The sequence below is a fragment of the Ambystoma mexicanum genome, chromosome 6p (genome assembly GCF_040938575.1).
Source record: "Ambystoma mexicanum isolate Mex_15411 chromosome 6p, UKY_AmexF1_1, whole genome shotgun sequence".
Taxonomy (NCBI): Eukaryota; Metazoa; Chordata; class Amphibia; order Caudata; family Ambystomatidae; genus Ambystoma; species Ambystoma mexicanum.
The window spans coordinates 60852772-60871586 of NC_090935.1; the positions used below are offsets into that span (position 1 = coordinate 60852772).

The following is an 18815-nucleotide window of genomic DNA, read 5'->3' on the forward strand; positions in this document are numbered from 1 at the left end:
GAAGTTTGGAGAGGAGGTGAACCCTGAGGGACACCACAGTCAACCACTAAGGCATCCAAATTGCAGGATCCCAACTGAACAGTGTGTACCTCCCCGGAAAGGGCTGAGGTGAATCAATTCATGGGGACCCCTTGTACACGGGCCGCCTGACGCAACCAAATAACAATACATGTGTGGGTGATAGTGCCTAAGGCCACGGGGAGGCCCAAAGCGATGGGGAGTGGGAGGCCGCCCGAAAGAGCCTGTTTTAGAAGGTCATCCTAGACTGTCAAAAGGGCGGTTTCAGTGCTGTGCTTGGGACGGAAGCCAGATTGTAACGTATTCAAAAATGGATGTTGTTCTAGAAATTATCGTATCTTCCATACAACTGAGCAAGTATGGATGCCCCTTTTGTGAGTGGCTTATCTTTCTTTTTTAAATAAAAAATTAAATATAAAATGTAAAAACAGTTGTAGGTCAATTTACTATTACTGCAATTAATTCAAAGCTGATCAATGTCTTTTATTCCCATAAGAATGCTGGGCTAGTCTTTTGTTCCCATAGGAATGCTGGGCGAGTCTTTCCCATTGGAATCCTGAGCGAGTCTTTTTTCCCATAGGAATGCTGGGCGAGTCTTTTGTTCCCATAGGAATCCTGGGAGAGTCTTTTTTCAGTGTTTTTTCATGATAGACTTAACCTATTATTTTCCCTTTATTTAAGAAATCTTCAAACCCCACTTATTGCCAATGTAATCACTGCATTTTTAGCTACACATGCTACCACCTGTCACCTTTTTTCTGACCAATATACTGTTCCCGGTGCTCATTTTCGAGCATGTTTTCATGTTATGCTCACCCAAGCGTCACATCATCCACAGTGCTTATTAATAGGACTGCTCCCTGTTTGTGAATGTTTTGAATAGAGAAATTCGAGAATCTCAACAGGAGAATAAAAGGGCCTTTTGTTCCCCACCCCCCCGTAATATCGGGTTATTTAATCCACTTGAACTGCAGGGGCGAGGCCGCCCTAAATGGACCATGAAACAGGGTTTGCATAATCTTTCAATGGCGGCCATTTTGTATATCTTAACAGACCCAGTGGCATTCTTTTGTGCTTATCCATGGCATTTCAAAGCCTAGTTTTCACCTTCATAGTACACGCAAATGGGAATATGTACACAGTGTAGTTAATGGCAGCTGGTGAATTTGTCAAGTGGTTCGGCGGAAATCCATGACCCAAATTTGGCCCAGTGCCCCTGCACCAACTCAAGGTGTGTGTGTGTGTGTGTCTGCATACAATTGTCTGGGGCACCAATGAAAAAGTGGCCCACAGTCGCAAATTGCAGTTCTTACTTTTGTGACGCTGTTTGAATAGTACGCAAGGGGGATTGTGATGTAAATTATGCATTTCAAAGAATATTTATTCAGCAACACTGGTCAAGACTACTAACCGCGTAGTGAAGTAACTCGCTCGCGTGGCCCAGAGGTCTCCTTTTCGTATGCTTGCTGCCCACCTCCTTGGAGCTGGCATATTCAGGTTCTGGAGGAAGGGGTGTGTTCGCTGGGAACAGGTTTATCCCACTGTACACAGTTATGCCGCTGGGTTCGGACCTATGTCATTTCCTCACAGGGATTTCATCGAATCCCATTTCACCCACTCTAACCATTGTCTTCGTTGGCTTTTCCAATGCTTGATTGAAATAGGACTTTAGTGGCTACAGTGGCCTTACCAATGCGTGTTTGAAACAGGACCTTAGTGGCTACAGTGGCTTTACCAAGGTGTGTTTGAAACAGGACCTTAGTGGCTACAGTGGCTATACCAATGCTTGTTTGAAACAGGACCTTAGTGGCTACAGTGGCTTTACCAAGGCGTGTTTGAAACAGGACCTTAGTGGCTACAGTGGCTTTACCAAGGTGTGTTTGAAACAGGACCTTAGTGGCTACAGTGGCTATACCAATGCTTGTTTGAAACAGGACCTTAGTGGCTACAGTGGCTTTACCAAGGCGTGTTTGAAACAGGACCTTAGTGGCTACAGTGGTTATACCAATGTTTGTTTGAAACAGGACCTTGGTGGCTACAGTGGCTTTACCAATGTTTGTTTTAAACAGGACTACAGTGGCTTCGCCAACGCTTGTTTTAAACAGGATTTAGCTGCTGAGGAGTTTGCTTAAGACTATGCTGGGCCAAAGTGAACGCTGCAGTCCTAAACATAGCATGCACTCCCTGGGTGAGAATCCTTTGCCATCCCAGTCAAATGCAGGCACCCAGCACCCTCACAATCCCCAATGTGACATGGGTAAAGATTGAGACTATGTTGGGCAAAAGTGGAAGCCAGACACCTAAATATAGCATGCACCACCTGGGTGAGACTCCAGGGAGACCATCTTCAGTCCAGCACCCACGTCCCACTTTCATGGACCTGATAAAGCATCACAATCAATTTGCCCTCTGATCCTTTTCCCGCCTCAGCCCAACGTTTGACTTCCAACAATACTCGGTTTTATAAATAGAATTTGAAAAGTGCTCCAGCGAAATAGGAATCCTTCTAGAAATATGTTAAACAAAAATAGTACAACTATTGCTTCATGTTCACCCCATCTTGAAGACTACAAATCCCAGAATGCAATTCCACAAAATGATTTAGAAAATCACTTCTAGGCCGTCTTTCAAGACTTTGACTCATAACAAAAGATAATGTGAAAAGGTAACCAGGTTTTTGTATCATTTGAAAAAAAAGGCATGTTTTGTATGATGCGAGCGAAATGTGAATGAAATGTTATACACAAAAAATGTATTTGACACAGCAACAGCGAACACATGAAAACTAGAGAAAGAGGTCGGAACACTTTTTTGTTGACATACTTTATCTGTCTTCATTGTTGTCAGATTTGGGCTGCAAACTCGTTTTTTTGTATGCGCTTTCAGAATAAAATCCCTCTTTTGAATGCCTTGTCCAAAACAACGGCTCTTAAATGGACCATTCCTTGTAAAGAGCTTCCACTTGAAATGCTCTGCTAAAACAAAGCGTGTGATCAGTCCTGTGAAGCCCCACAGGGTCTGATGGGCTGCTGGGGAGGTGGCAGAGGAGAGTCACAGGGGGTTGGAAGCGGACAGCGCCACCGCACTAAGATGGGCATCAGAAACAGCTCTCAGTATTACTTTGAATTCTCTCGGCCGCTGGTGGCCGCTGGGGCCCCTAAGAGTGTCGAGCCTGGGGCCACGGCACATAATGCCCATGCCTCGGGCCGGTCCTGGTTCTGGGGTGAGGCTGGAAGTTGGGTGGTTTATGTACCGGGATGAGTTTGGTGGGTGGTGCGGTGCTGGTTTAAGATGCTGAGATGAGGTTGGGTGCTGTGTTACAGGATGGTAGTGCTGCTGTGAGAGTGGATGATGGGGTTACGTGGTGGTACTGGAGAGAGCCTGGGTAGTGACGGTGGATTGCTAGTTGGTGTTAATCAGAGAAGGTGCTATCATAAGTCTGAATGGTGGGAGTCCGGATAAAATCTGGGGTGAGGTTGGGTGGTGGGGAAGTTAAGTGAAGTGGTAGGATAAGGTTGAGTGGTTTGGGTGCTGGGTTGTAGTTGTATGCGTGCATAGGTTTGGGTGGTTTGGGTTGTGTTTTTTTTGCTGCAGTAGAGTTGCTTGTTGGATTTGGGTTGCGATGAGGTGGGGTTGGCTAGTTTAGCTATTTGGTTTATGCACAGTTTTTGGAGTGAGCTACTGTGGTGTACTGGGTGGTAGTAATCGGGTGATGTTGGGAGGGTGCTGGAGGGTTTTAGAAAGATAACCTCTGAAGTTTTTTTTTTTAATAATTGGTGGAAATTGCATTATACAGCACATTTCAAAAGACATTGGAAAAAAGAAATATGAAATATAGGCATTTCTAAAGACATCTCTGCAACAGTTGCTCAATCTACTGAGCTACCTTTTCAGATGTTTGCCTCGCACTTCAACTTTCAACCATTCAAACATTGCTGAGTCATGCATGCAGGCAGTGGAGGAAATGGGAAATGATTGGTGGGGATCCCACAAAGGCCGGGGTGCGGGCATAGGGAGCTCTATGCTTTCAGATGCCCTTCTTACCAAATAAGCAGCGCTGTGTAAATATTTCTCCTTTCTACACAATGGGTCAGATTCATAGAATTATTTGGGTGAAAAATAGGGTATTGCGTGCCATCCTGTGCACAAATCCTAGTTCATCGATTCATGGAATCAAATGTCCAGTACTTCTTAAGGACTTGCGTTGTATGGAAGGCATGCTATCGAAGTAAGACAGACGCAAGTGACCACAGTTCAAGGGTGTTTATTGAACTTTCAAAGGGGTGTGATAAACGCCTATCTAAACCTAAATCTAAGATGGGAGCAAGCTACGACCAGATATTAAAGAATGCAGTCCTAGTGGAGTTTGTCAAAATAAAAGAGCCTACACTAAAAAACCTATTGCCAATCCTTACCACTAATATAAAAATAGTGTGGAATGTTGATGAAAAAGAAAGATGTGTTCACAAAATGATAAGTCAAGATGTTCGGGCCGTTGCCCTCCCTTCCCCATGTTTTCAACAAAGAGCAAGGCATTAGGGCCTTCTATGCCGAAGTCTCTTTTCCATCGAAGTCTCTTGTTTCTGAAAGACCAAAAGTAGAAAGTTCTCTTCCTCTTATAATTATATGATTTGGGGTGTCTCTGCTGGATCCGCCTCAGCCGGGCTCAGGTCCCTTTATTTTACGATTTAAAAAGTATTCCTTCTCGGGTGACTCACGGTTCACCCAGATTCCCCTCAGCCGGGCTCAGATTCCTTCTTCACATTTAATTAGTCTCCCTCAGCTGGGCTCGGACCAATTGCAGTTCACTTTATACTTCTCAAAGACTTTCGAATGTGCACAGGGTTTAGTTTGGCCCATTGCAGGACCACTTTGATACAAAGTTCATTTTTTACAATGCAGTTGCCAATCAGTTGGATACCTAACAGAGACCTGCGAATGAGCACCCATGTGGCACCGGACCACTCTGTACCCGGTATCTTATTTGGCTTTTTCAAAGTTCATTCACTCCTTTAGTTTACACTTGTTCGCGCCTCTCATCACATGCGCTTCACTGTCCTTTGTATATTTCTTCATACAATGTTAACGCTTGCAACCTTGGTTCAAATACAAGCTGATTTTGTATTGGTTTCTCTGACTCACCGGCTGTGCTGCTTTTACTGGCGTGGCTTTCTTGCAGGAGCCAAGGACAGTACCACAGCCGCAATCGCTCCTCCCAGGCTGGGTTATCAAAACGGGAGTGCCCCGAATACCTTTGATGCACAGTGTCGGATAGATCAGCGTTAGTTCCTGGTCTTAGGCTTCTCACTTTCCAAGGCTTGACAGTTTCTAGAGGTCAAGGGCACATCTCTCCTTGCAACCCGCTCGTCTCGCCACTTTTCTCCTTGTGTTAAATCGCCATCTTGGAACTGCTGCTTCCTTGTGTGCATTTCCTTGCTCAGAGTGTGCTTACCTGCACTGCCTTTTATCCGCATGGGGAAGTGTGATGGGAGTCAGGTGTGTGTAATGATTAGTAATTGCCAGACCTGGGTGTTGGGACACATCAGGTATACGGCTCTGGTGTTAGTCCGTTGTTGCTCACGATTAAATGTCCATGAGAAAATGTTTGTGTCGGGAAAGGGAGGGGGGTTGAGCTTCTAGGATTCTACCTGGTAGGATGGGGAAACAGTGTTACAGGAAAGGGGATACCGCGTCTCACCCTTCGGTGTCCCACTTCCACTCCCCGAAGACCCATCATCCAGGTGATCCTCCACACTGTTCCGCCCCCAGCAACTGGCCACCTGGATGACAGATCCCTGGGAACTAGCGGGTGGGACACCTTCAGGTTTTCTCACAGCGTGGAGTTTGCGCGAGGCGTCGAGGGCCTTGTGTGAGACTCTACGCAGAGCGTGGGCATGACTTACGCAGAAGGCTGGGAAGGGAGTGGAACACCAAAAATGGGGAAGAAATTGCAAAAAAGTGGGCATTCCGAGGGTCAGCCCGCAAGCAGTCCCTCGCACACCCACAATTGCGTGGAACATGATGTGCTCATGGATTCGATCGCGCAACCACTCAGCCAGGAAATGGCCACACAAGTCCTTCAAACTATCCGCCACCCGAAGGCAGGCATATGTACACTTGCATGAAGGATTCGCAGTGTGGATGTGGGACTGCATGTCGGATTTTGGGGTGCGTGTACTCAACTGGGGTTCCGATCTAACTTAGGAGTGTGCGTGCCCAGTTCAGCAGGGTGCAGGAATGGTCTACGGGGGTTTGCACGCAGATTTCCTGAGTAATTACCGAGTTACGATTTTTTATATACGTATGTTTATACGTATCTGGCAGGGTGCCAGATACAGTTACGGGGGACCCCGCGCCGGGTCCCCGAGATGCAGGCCTTCTTGCGGGGGACCACACACACTGTTTGAAGGGTATGTGTATTCGTGCCCGGGGGAGCCCGCAAAGGTAGCTGTTCTGGCTGTTTATGCTTTGCGTGTGGGCGTGTTGGGGGCATTCCAGCTGTGACTTGCGATTATGGTTACTTTGCACAGTAAATTCCATGAATAGGTGGGGCACACATTTTTCATTCTGCGTGCAGGCTCGCGCAGTGTCCTTCTCGGCAAGCGCCCCCTGCAGGAATTCTGCACACATTTTCATGAATCGGGCCATTGGTCTCAGTAATATTTCGCTGTCTGCAAGCCCTACTTCACGCGTGTAAGCGCAAGGTGAAGAAAATGGGGCGGCAAGCACAGCTGAGCTGTTGGTAAACACACAAACAAGGTCTTGCTAACCTGCTCACTCATTAAAAGGAGCAGCGGTCACTGCCCAGTACATAAATTCTCCACCTGAAGTGGGGTTGCTAGGCTGCGGCATGAGGGACAAGGCCTGCTCTCCTTTCCACAGGGTGCAGTCAGCATGACACCATTCCTTCAGGGGAGAGGATGAGTGTAGAGGGATCAGCTGCTTTTCATGCTTTGCAAACAGAATACCAATGACACTGTTCAAATAAATGAGTCCATTTAAAAGGGTCCAAACAACATTACAGGAAACATCAAGGCAGTACTGTGAGAAATTCGACCATCCACACCGTGGGTGTGCACTTTACATTTTAAAAGAAATTGAATGATGGTAGATCAACCTCCAGAAAATGTGTGGGGCTAATCCGCACACATGTTTCCATTCTCACTGCACTGCATACGCATAGGCCTGTGTACTATGGTTGGAAACAGCGTACAGGCCCTGTCATATTTAGTTGGGATATGACAGCCATGGGCGTCATTTTAGGGCGGGAAAGGGGTGTTTGTCCCGCCCAACTTCCATGGCACACTATTTTGTCCCCATCATGGTGAGTGTGCTAATGCGGGATTCCCAAGGCTGGAGCTTACGTGCAGCATGCGTGACCCTGGGGTACACACGTGCAGCACAGGGGAGTGCCTGTCAGCATTGTCACCCCCAGTCACCCATCAGCTGACCTGGCCTGCTTTTAGGTGCCTTTCTCAGGCAGTGCAATAAATATACCCTCCACGTGTACACAGCACACAGGGTTATCCTGATGGTATGACCTGCCCTAGATAAACACACTGGCACACTGGCAAGGTCAGGCCACTGTAGCTCAACATTGTCTGTAAAGCGCCCACAGAAAATTGGCAAACTGTTGCTTTGCAAGAAATGCCTGCAGCTATGAACTCACACCCGCATTCACAGCATGAGAGCGTGCAAGAAGCACGAGTGCACGACGGGAAGCCCAGTTATCCATGCAGCAAACACTGCCAGAAATCAAGCCTGGCGTCAGTACTCAGAGGCAGCCCTGCCAGCATTGCTTAATCGGGTCCTCCATGCCAATGAAGAGGATTAAGAGAAAAAGTGCTACAAACACAGCACACTTTGGTCTATTGTGAAATGGTGTGGAAATGCCTCTCGTCTCCTTGTCGTTGAGACTAGACAGCGCTGCGGAGGGGGCACCCTGCAGCTGAGAAAGCAGGGGCCAGTAACCTGGGGGACAAGGAGGACTGGAGGGGAGAGGGGAAAAATACCGGCTGACACAGGGGAAGTCCAACACCTCTCCCTCTCTCCCTTCCCTCCCACAGACACAAGGACCCAAGCAGGATGAGGGACACAGCAGGGTGCCACAGCACAATAGAAGGCGCCAAGCACCAGAGTCAGGGAAGCAGGAAACACTCAGGTAGGGAACAATGAGTACCCCAAGGTGCGAATTGTCATGGACGCCAGCTGGCCGGCAGCTCGGCAAAGCCCCCACACAAGCGGGCATCGCCTAGCGCTAGTCACCTACAATATAAGGAGCTGCACAAGCAGCAGAGAAGTACAAGGATAGCAGACCTTCACAGAAACCTGGACATCGAGATGTTGGACGAACATCTAGCGAAGCTGAGTAAGAACTTTTGCCAAGGACTGGATCAGAACCCGAACCCTCTGATCAGAAGACTCACTGCCACCACTGCAAACCCCTTCGACCGCTACCCGCGGCCCATCACTGCGAAGACCCTGTGAAACCAGCTCTACTGTGACAAGACCACACAGACCAAGAAGAAAACAAACCCACGACTACACGCTCAACCCGAGAAGATGGAGTAATGAGGGTCAAGCCTCGGTATCCAAAAATCACCGCTGATGGATGAAAATCTATCAGCAAGAAGAAGAACAAGCGCGTAGAACAGTGCAATCCTGTTTGGGACTCCGCACGGAGCACCAAACAAGTGGTCTGAGTACGCAGAATACTTTTTCCTTTCCCAAGAACCCTCCCATCCAAGAAAAAAAGGGAAGGGAAAGAAGAGAAGAGATGCAGAGCAACGAACGGGGCCCACGTCGTTGTGGGAAGAGGAAGGTGGCACGGGCCAGAGGGGCACAACCCTGGACCCCGTATCCAAATGAGGATGATGATGATTGTGTATTATTATTACATAATGTGCAATAAAAACCACAGTCTTTTATTGCCAACACTTACACAATGTTTTTGTGGTCTCTGGGGAAAAGTGGGAGACAATCACTAACCTCTTGGGCCCACAGGTTACCCTACTTCCTTCCACCCCCATCACTGTAAGGGGTCTCCTTCGACTGGGCCCTTTGCTGCCTCCAGAGGTGCCAGTAGGGGGTCTACCATGGCTCTCACGCGATTTTGGTGACTGACCTGATACTGACCTTGTTGTTTTATCAAGACCTCTTTCTGCTATGCCAGACCACGTGGCGTGCAGCAGGAAAATAGGGGTCAGTAGGGCCCTATTCCCACTGCCAAGTTAGCGGCTCCTAGACTTGTGAACACTGGTGTTTGCAAGAGGGCATCGTGCAGGAACTTTACCTCAGATTGGTTTAACTCTCATTCGTAATACATGGAAACAGGGGGAGCGAAACCTGGTGTTTGGGGTGCCTAATGCTTGCATCCCTCCTGCCCCCACCATATCATAGGGGCAACTCTAGAACTCATTGTTCGTTCATTCCCAACGAAACTGGGTTATGGGGTCGACCTTTACAGTGTGTTACTAAGTGTAAGTGCACACACTCAGAATGCAGGTGCCACAACACAGTGTACAAGTGCCACTACACAGTACACAGGTGCCAGGACACAGTGTATAGGTACCACTACACAGTGTACAGGTGCCACAACAAAGTGTAAAGGTGTCAGCACACAGTACACAGGTGCCACGGCACAGTGCACAGGTGCCACGACACAGTGTACAGGTGCCACTACACAGTACACATGTGTCACTACACAGTACACCGATGCCACAACACAGAGTACAGGTACCACGGTACAGTGTACAGGTGCCACAACACAGTGTATAGGTACCACTACACAGTGTACAGGTGCCACAACAATGTGTAAAGGTGCCACGACACAGTGTACAGGTGCCGCGACACAGTGCACAGGTGCCGCGAGACAGTGTACAGGTGCCACTACACAGAACATAGGTCCCACGACACAGTGCACAGGTGCCATGACACAGTGTACAGGTACCACTACACAGTGTACAGGTGCCACAACAATGTGTAAAGGTGCCACGACACAGTGTACAGGTGCCACTACACAGAACATAGGTCCCACGACACAGTACACAGGTGCCACGACACAGTGTACAGGTGCCACTACACAGGTGTCACTACACAGTACACAGGTGCCACGACACAGTGTACAGGTGCCACTACACAGGTGTCACTACAGAGTACACAGGTGCCACGACACAGTGCACAGGTGCCACGACACAGTTCACAGGTGCCACTACATAGTACACAGGTGTCACTACACAGTACACAGGTGCCACGACACAGTGTACAGGTGCCACAACACAGTGTACAAGTTCCACGACACAGTACACAGGTGTCACTACACAGTAAACAGGTGTCACTACACAGTACACAGGTGCCACGGCACAGTACACAGGTGTCACTACAGAGTACACAGGTGCCACGACACAGTGTACAGGTGCCACTACACATTGTGATACAAACTGTACATCACTTTTTCAAGAAGAGAGATCCATGGCTCAAACAGTGCTCGACTATTGGAGAGAATTTGTTTGCGGCGTGCCCCATATAAGTGGTGCTTAAAACTTGGCGTGTCATATATGAGTGAAAAGTTCAGAGGCCTTAGATGTGGAACATGGCCCCAAGCACCTTGCATGTCATCATTGCTGATCACAGGCTGTTAAGCAAAAAAAGCAACAAATAACATAGATACATATACACATATGCATATAAAGCAAACGCCAGCAACGTTATGGTGGATTTATAATAGCTTGAAAAATAAATCCACCTGTAAAGTGAAAGTCGAATAAGCACCTACTACAGTAGCACCCAGTAGCCATAACTGGCCTTTCTCCTCCAGTTCTGAGCCACATCGGAAAAGCATTGTGGGTATACAAATTATTACATTGAATGGAGGTCTTTTGCTCCAAAGAATTGCCTCTGTCTTACAAGGCAGTGCTATTTTATGCATAGATTTGTCAACCTGGCAGGCCGCCCACGGCACAGCTCAGTAAAGTGAGAGCCTCCTGGAGAACTGGACCCTGGCATCCCGCCCATGGCACAGCTCAGTAAAGTGAGAGCCTCCTGGAGAACTGGACCCTGGCAGCCCGCCCACGGGACAGCTCAGTAAAGTGAGAGCCTCCTGGAGAACTGGACCCTGGCAGGCCGCCCACGGCACAGCTCAGTAAAGTGAGAGCCTCCTGGAGAACTGGACCCTGGCAGGCCGCCCACGGGACAGCTCAGTAAAGTGAGAGTCTCCTGGAGAACTGGACACTGGCAGCCCACCCAAGGCACAGCTCAGTAAAGTGAGAGTCTCCTGGAGAACTGGACACTGGCAGCCCACCCAAGGCACAGCTCAGTAAAGTGAGAGCCTCCTGGAGAACTGGACCCTGGCAGGCCGCCCACGGCACAGCTCAGTAAAGTGAGAGCCTCCTGGAGAACTGGACCCTGGCAGGCCGCCCACGGCACAGCTCAGTAAAGTGAGAGCCTCCTGGAGAACTGGACCCTGGCAGGCCGCCCACGGCACAGCTCAGTAAAGTGAGAGCCTCCTGGAGAACTGGACCCTGGCAGGCCGCCCACGGCACAGCTCAGTAAAGTGAGAGTCTCCTGGAGAACTGGACACTGGCAGCCCGCCCAAGGCACAGCTCAGTAAAGTGAGAGTCTCCTGGAGAACTGGACACTGGCAGCCCGCCCAAGGCACAGCTCAGTAAAGTGAGAGCCTCCTGGAGAACTGGACCCTGGCAGGCCGCCCACGGCACAGCTCAGTAAAGTGAGAGCCTCCTGGAGAACTGGACCCTGGCAGGCCGCCCACGGCACAGCTCAGTAAAGTGAGAGCCTCCTGGAGAACTGGACCCTGGCAGGCCGCCCACGGCACAGCTCAGTAAAGTGAGAGCCTCCTGGAGAACTGGACCCTGGCAGGCCGCCCACGGCACAGCTCAGTAAAGTGAGAGCCTCCTGGAGAACTGGACCCTGGCAGGCCGCCCACGGCACAGCTCAGTAAAGTGAGAGCCTCCTGGAGAACTGGATCCTGGCATCCCGCCCACGGCACAGCTCAGTAAAGTGAGAGCCTCCTGGAGAACTGGACCCTGGCATCCCGCCCATGGCACAGCGCAGTAAAGTGAGAGCCTCCTGGAGAACTGGATCCTGGCATCCCGCCCATGGCACAGCTCAGTAAAGTGAGAGCCTCCTGGAGAACTGGACCCTGGCATCCCGCCCATGGCACAGCGCAGTAAAGTGAGAGTCTCCTGGAGAACTGGACCCTGGCAGCCCGCCCACGGCACAGCTCAGTAAAGTGAGAGCCTCCTGGAGAACTGGACCCTGGCAGGCCGCCCACGGCACAGCTCAGTAAAGTGAGAGCCTCCTGGAGAACTGGACCCTAGCAGGCCGCCCACGGGACAGCTCAGTAAAGTGAGAGCCTCCTGGAGAACTGGACCCTGGCATCCCACCCACGGCACACACGGCACAGCTCAGTAAAGTGAGAGTCTCCTGGAGAACTGGACACTGGCAGCCCACCCAAGGCACAGCTCAGTAAAGTGAGAGCCTCCTGGAGAACGGGACCCTGGCAGGCCGCCCAAGGCACAGCTCAGTAAAGTGAGAGCCTCCTGGAGAACTGGACCCTAGCAGGCCGCCCACGGCACAGCTCAGTAAAGTGAGAGCCTCCTGGAGAACTGGACCCTGGCAGGCCGCCCACGGCACAGCTCAGTAAAGTGAGAGTCTCCTGGAGAACTGGACCCTGGCAGGCCGCCCATGGAACAGTTCAGTAAAGTGAGAGTCTCCTGGAGAACAGAAGCCTGACAAGCCGCCCACGGCAGAGTTCTGCAAAGAGAGCATCTCCTGGAGTACTGAACCCTGAGATGCTGCCCACGGCACAGTTCTGCAAAGTGACAGTGTCCTGGAGACCTGGACCTTGACAAGCCACCCACGGCACAGCTCTATCAAGTGAGTGTCTCCCGGACAACTGGACCCTGACAGGCTCCCCACGGCACAGGTCTGCAAAGAGAACCTCTCCTGGAGAACTGGATCCTGACCGACTTCCCACTGCACAGCTCAATAAAGTGAGAGTCTCCTAGAGAGCTGGACCACGACAGGCTGCCCAAGGCACAGTTCTGCAAAGAGAGCATCTCCTGAAGAACTGCACCCTGACAAGCTGCCCACAGCACAGTTCTGTAAAGTGACAGTCTTCTGGAGAACTGGACCCTGACAGGCCACCCGACATATAGTTCTGCAAACAGAGCGTCTCCTGGAGAACTGGACCCTGACACCCCATCCATGGCACAGTTCTGCAAAGTGAGAGTGTCCTGGAGAACTGGACCCCAACAGGCCACCCACAGCACAGTTTTGCAAAGAAAGCGTCTCCTGGAGAACTGGACCCCAACAGGCAATCCATGGCACAGTTCGGTAAAGTGAGGGTCTCCTGGAGAACTGTACCCCGAAAGACTGCACACAGCACAGCTCTGTAAAGTGAGAGTCTCCCAGAGTACTGGACTTTAACAGGCCGCCCATGGCACAGCTCCGAAAAGAGAACCTCTCCTGGAGAAACGGACCCTGACAGACCACCCACGGCACAGCTCAGTAAAGTGGGAGTCTCCTGGAGAACTGGACCCTGACAGGCCAACCACGGCACAGTTCTGTAAAGTGAGAGTCTCCTGGAGATCTGAACCCTGACAGGATGACCGCGGCACAGTTCTGCAAAGAGAGTGTCTCCTGGAGAACTGGACCCTGACAGGCCATCCATGGCACAGTTCTGTAAAGTGAGAGTCTCCTGGAGAACTGGACCCCGACAGGCTGCCAATGGCACAGTTTTGCAAAGTAAGTGTCTCGTGGAGAACTGGACCCTGACAGGCCACCCACGGAACAGTTCTGCAAAGTGAGTGTCTCCTGGAGAACTGGACCTCGACAGGCCACCCATGGCACAGTTCTGTAAAGTGAGTCACAGGCTGCCCACGGCACGGCTCAGTAAAGTGAGAGTCACAGGCCGCCCACGGCATGGCTCCGTAAAGTGATAGTATCCCAGAGAACTGGACCCTGACAGGCTGCCCATGGCGCAGTTCTGTAAAGTGAGAGCCTCCTGGAGAACTGGACCCTGACAGACCGCCCATGGCGCAGTTCTGTAAAGTGAGAGTCTCCTAGAGAACTAGACCCTGACAGGCCACCCACAGCACAGTTCTGCAAAGTGAGTGTCTCCTGGAGAACTGGACCCCGACAGGACACCCACGGCAATGTTCTGCAAAGAGAGGCTATCCTGGTATCCTGGAGAATTGGACCCTGGCAGGCCACCCATGGCACATCTCAGTAAAGTGAGAGTCTCCTGGAAAACTGGACCATGACAGGCCGCCCACTGCACAGCTCAATAAAGGGAGAGTCTCCTGGAGAACTGGACCCTGACAGGCCGCCCACAGCACAGTTCTGTAAAGTGAGTCACAGGCTGCCCACAGCATGGCTCAGTAAAGTAAGAGTCACAGTCCGCCCACGGCACAGCTCAGTAAAGTGATAGTATCCCAGAGAACTGGACCCTGACAGGCAGCCCACGGCGCAGTTCTGTAAAGTGAGAGCCACAGGCCGCCCACGCAGTTCTCAGTAAAGTGAGCGTCACAGGCTGCCCACGGCACAGCTCAGTAAAGTGAGAGTCACAGGCCGCCCACGGCATGGCTCAGTAAAGTGAGAGTCACAGTCTTCCAACGGCACGGCTCAGTAAAGTGAGAGTCACAAGCACCCATGCCACAGCTCATTAAAGTGAGAGTCTTGCTTTCTTTCTGCTGCTTTTGGCAGCCACCAGCTGTTGCCGACAGAAAAATCAAAGGTCAGGATGAAGGAAGGGCCAAAGATTAAAGAGGGTATGGTGCACATTGCAACTTCAAGCAGAGAAGCATTGACCCACTGTTAGGCAAGATTTGGAGCAGTAACCTTTGGGTGCACTAAAACACCCTTGTCCTCCTGGCAATAGGAACCCAACCTTTGGTATAAGTCTGTACTAGACAGGTTGGTAGTGTGGTTGAGCAGTCAGACTTATCTCAAGAGGGGTAAATATTAGCAGTAGGGGAGTTATACAGAGATTCACAGTGACAAGTATCCAAATAAACACTCACACTCAATGTTTCTTGATTAAACAATTATTAATTTATTTAACAGTCAGTTTGAATAAGTCTTCTTCAGAAGGGGCAATCTATAGTAACACAAAAATACACTCCAAAATACACACTCTTAGTTTCTCTAAATCAGTGAATACCCATTGAGGATGGCACATAGCCACTTCCTATACCCTCAGGTGAATTAAATACCTAGGACGCTGTGGACATTAATATATCACTGGTACATTTAGAGCAATACTGAGATGAATGTCAAAGGAAAAGGTTATTAGAATAGAACAAGAGATCACACAATTATCCTGAAACAGATAAGTACTTTGAACCCCCCAGTGCAAAGTAAGTTAACCGCTTCCTGGAAGGACAGGTAAAGCACAATGCAGAGGAGAGAAGAGTCATTCAGGGAGCCAGGCCAGCCAATGTTAAGTTAGCAAAAGTCTTGGTGAGCTGAAGCACTTCTTGCAGGTATGCAAAAGTCTTGCACAATGTTTTAGAAGTCTTTGTAGAAAAAGAAGAATCAATGTAGGGCCACAAACTGTTAGGCTTGTCTGGGATAGAAGATTCAAGCAACTCTACAGAGGCAACCAAGACAAGTCTCAACTGAGAACAAGCAAAGCTACACAACAAGAGATCAGTTCTCTTAGACTGTACAGTACCTTTGGTTAGAAGAAATGGTTCCAGCTGGCTTCTGTTCCTCTGCAGCTCTGCAGATCCTGTTGTTCCTCAGCCTCAGTTGTGGGGACAGGAGGGAGGACTTTTGGGGACTCCTGCTCTGCAATGGGATGGTCAGTGGCAGTAAACGACAAACTTCAATTCAGTGGCACTTTGCGGTTTCATCTCCTTGCGTCTCCAGCAAATAGCAGCACTGCAGTTCTCCGATACCACTTCGGACTTTCCTCGCATCTGGCGTCCAGCACTCTGTTGAGGTGGCTCAGGCTTGGACGGTCCTGTTTCCTGGGAGTCCAGAGGATCTTCCTGGAGCTCGGGCGTGACCTAAAAGCGGCGCACACGATCTGGTGTTCCTCTCCCTGGAAATCAGTTCCTGCAGCAGCAAGGTAAGTACAGCGAGCTTCAAGACGATGCCCAGATGAGCTAGTCTTGGGGTGGATTGGTCCCACCAACTCAGGGCGAGAAGTCGTCCTTGCAGGGCTTCGCTAGTTGAGGCAAATTCAGAGCTTCAGCACAGCAGCAGGGCTTCACCGGGAAAACCAACGGTCCAGGAGTTGTAGCAGGCGTCTCTTCTTCTGATTCCTTCGTCCAGTGGTCGACTCTGCCTTCCCAGCCAAAAAGCCTCGTCTTATATGCAGGTTTCTCCCATCCATTCCAGCTTAGCTGTCAGTCAAACAGCAGGGTGTCTCTCCTGTCACCTGTGGGTGCATTCCTGTAACCAAGGGGATTAAGCACATGGAGTTTCGGGCACCTCCCTCACTTCCTGCCCCTGTCAGACATACTGGAGCCAGAGGCAGGCTTCACACGTTAATCCCGCCAAAGACAAAATGAACCTGGTTTGGCGTGCAGAGTAAATTTCAAGAAGGACCGTTCCAGCAAGAAATGGCGAAAAAAGAAGACCGGGCCATTTTGATAAATGCTAACGCAAATGCTGCCCGCAGTAAAAACACACAACGGTAGTTAAAAGTAAACCACTGCCACCAGCCATTAATTGTGAAAAATGTTACATAAGAAACTAAACAAAGGGGATACTAGGTAACCCCTCCAGCACCCTATTGTAAGAGAATGTGTGCTGGGTCTAGAAAGTTACAAATGTAAGTAAAGTCAATTTCACTTCACTGCTCTGGGAAACAGTAGTTTCACCAAGAGAAAGTATTTCAACTTTTGAACCTTTGGGAAATCTAAGAGACTTCCCTGTGCCACTGCACTGAAGGTGCTGTGTGACACAATGTAAAAGATGATGCCTATGGAGTTTGTCAGACTCCAAAAACCAAAAGAAACACAGAGTTCAAACCACAGAAAAATACACGAGAGTAAGAAAAAGGTCTCACTCGCTCCAGGTTGAAAATGAAAAAGTCCCAGAGACCAGCAAAAGTGCTGGGGGTCTCTAAGGTAGAGAGGAATTATCACAATTCTGAGAATTCTCCCTAACACCCCCCCACACACGTCCAATGAAATTAAATTGGGTACTTTTTTGATGCAAATTGTACTCCTAGCAGTTATACCAGGTTTTACATGGGGTGGAGTATTTGCACATACGAAAACTTCAGCAGAACTATCAATTTGTCCAAAATCACACAATGTGCTTCAGTGGGGGGTAGCCGGCATTAGAATCACTCTCTCTCGGCGCCACAAGTCAAAGAACATGCAGGTGTAAAGGAATATAAAATCGCCTCTTTACATAGCGCTGCGCGCGGGGTCCCTCCTGCTGCTAAGCGGTTTAATAATAGGGTTATTGCAGTACAGTACATGACTACTGGTAGGGTGACCAGACGTCTGGGTTTTCCCGGGACAGTCCGGGGAAATCACCCTCCGTCCGGGGGTCCCGGAAGTTTTTTCATTTTTGACCTCGTCCGGGGTTTGCATGTTTGGGGGGTGGGGTTTGCGGGTTTGCATGTTTGGGGGGCGGGGTTTGCATGTTTGGGGGGTGGCTACGGTCATTAGAACCGTAATTATCTTTCACAACACTATCAGAATTTTTAACTTGGAGGTTTGCCTAAGAACACTTACTGACTGTGCCACAGAGACTGGCTTGGAAATTATTGTACAGCAAGCCATGTAATGTCAGTTAGAGCTAACGCTCGTTTTGAATTAACATGCCACGATTCACAGACAAAACTGCACAAATGAGATTATATACAGTTTATAGAAAGGAGAAGTGCTGGAAATACGGTTGGCACGTGGTTGTGGGGGCGCGTTAGGGGAGGGGCGGTAATTGGTGTGCTGCGATGGGGTAGTCCCTCTTTTATGTTGTTCGATGTCCCGGTTTTTTGTTTTGAAAATCGGGTCACCCTACCTACTGGGGTATAAGAATAGCCCTGCTGGTGGCGCCTGCACCCCCTAGCATTGAGGACTACTCTCAAACACTGCCATGTTAGGCCCTGCAGCACCAGCTCCTCCGGCGGGGAGCGCCTAGGCGTGGCACGGCAGGACCTCGAGGCGCACTTACCCAAGCTCGGCCGCTTCAGAGCCATGTCCCTGTTCCTCTCCTGCTCCTCGCGTTCTTAAGCTCTCCCGTGGGAGGGGGCGGTGGAGGGCGTCACCAGCAGCAGTGCCTCCCCCCTGGCATCGGCTCTGCGGGCGATCACCTCTGACACTACCCCCGTCCCTGCAGGAGTGGCACACCGTGGCCCCAGGCCGCAGCTCCAACCCGCGCAACCGGTTCCACGGAACGGGAACCCAGCATCGAAAGCAGCCACCAGTCCCCACTGAAGGGCACAGGGACCGAACAACTCCCCTAATCCGCCCCCCCCCCCCCGCCCTGTCCGCACCGCGTGCCACCCACGAGACGCCTCTTCCTGCTTTATGCACGAATGCACGCCTTTGCTACCGAACCCTCTGGACTGTTTGCTTTCCTATAACGCGCTCATTTCGCAGCGATGGGCTTCGAAGCGCCCAGACGCTGTCCTCGAGTTCCCACTCCTCGGTTCAGATAGCGGCAGCGCCGGCCCTGGCGGGAAGTAGGATGGGCCTTGGACCCCGAGACACTTTATGAGATATTAGAACCACCTGGGATTCTTTCCCGCCTTTATTCCGACTCTCACATCAAGCGCCGTGAAACAGAATGCGCCCGCCCACACTATCAACTGA

The 18815-nt window shown here is 50.3% G+C and overlaps 1 protein-coding gene across 1 annotated transcript in view; it reads right to left on the reverse strand.

The window, feature by feature from the left end:
- Positions 1–18431, reverse strand: part of LOC138511207 (long-chain-fatty-acid--CoA ligase ACSBG2-like) — a 655074-nt gene extending 636643 nt beyond the window's left edge. Inside the window, exon 1 of the mRNA XM_069626736.1 lies at positions 18175–18431. Within this exon, the coding sequence (XP_069482837.1) occupies positions 18175–18199 (25 nt within the window). The 5' untranslated portion in view covers positions 18200–18431. The remainder of the gene's footprint in view (positions 1–18174) is intronic.
- Positions 18432–18815: the final 384 nt, after the last annotated feature.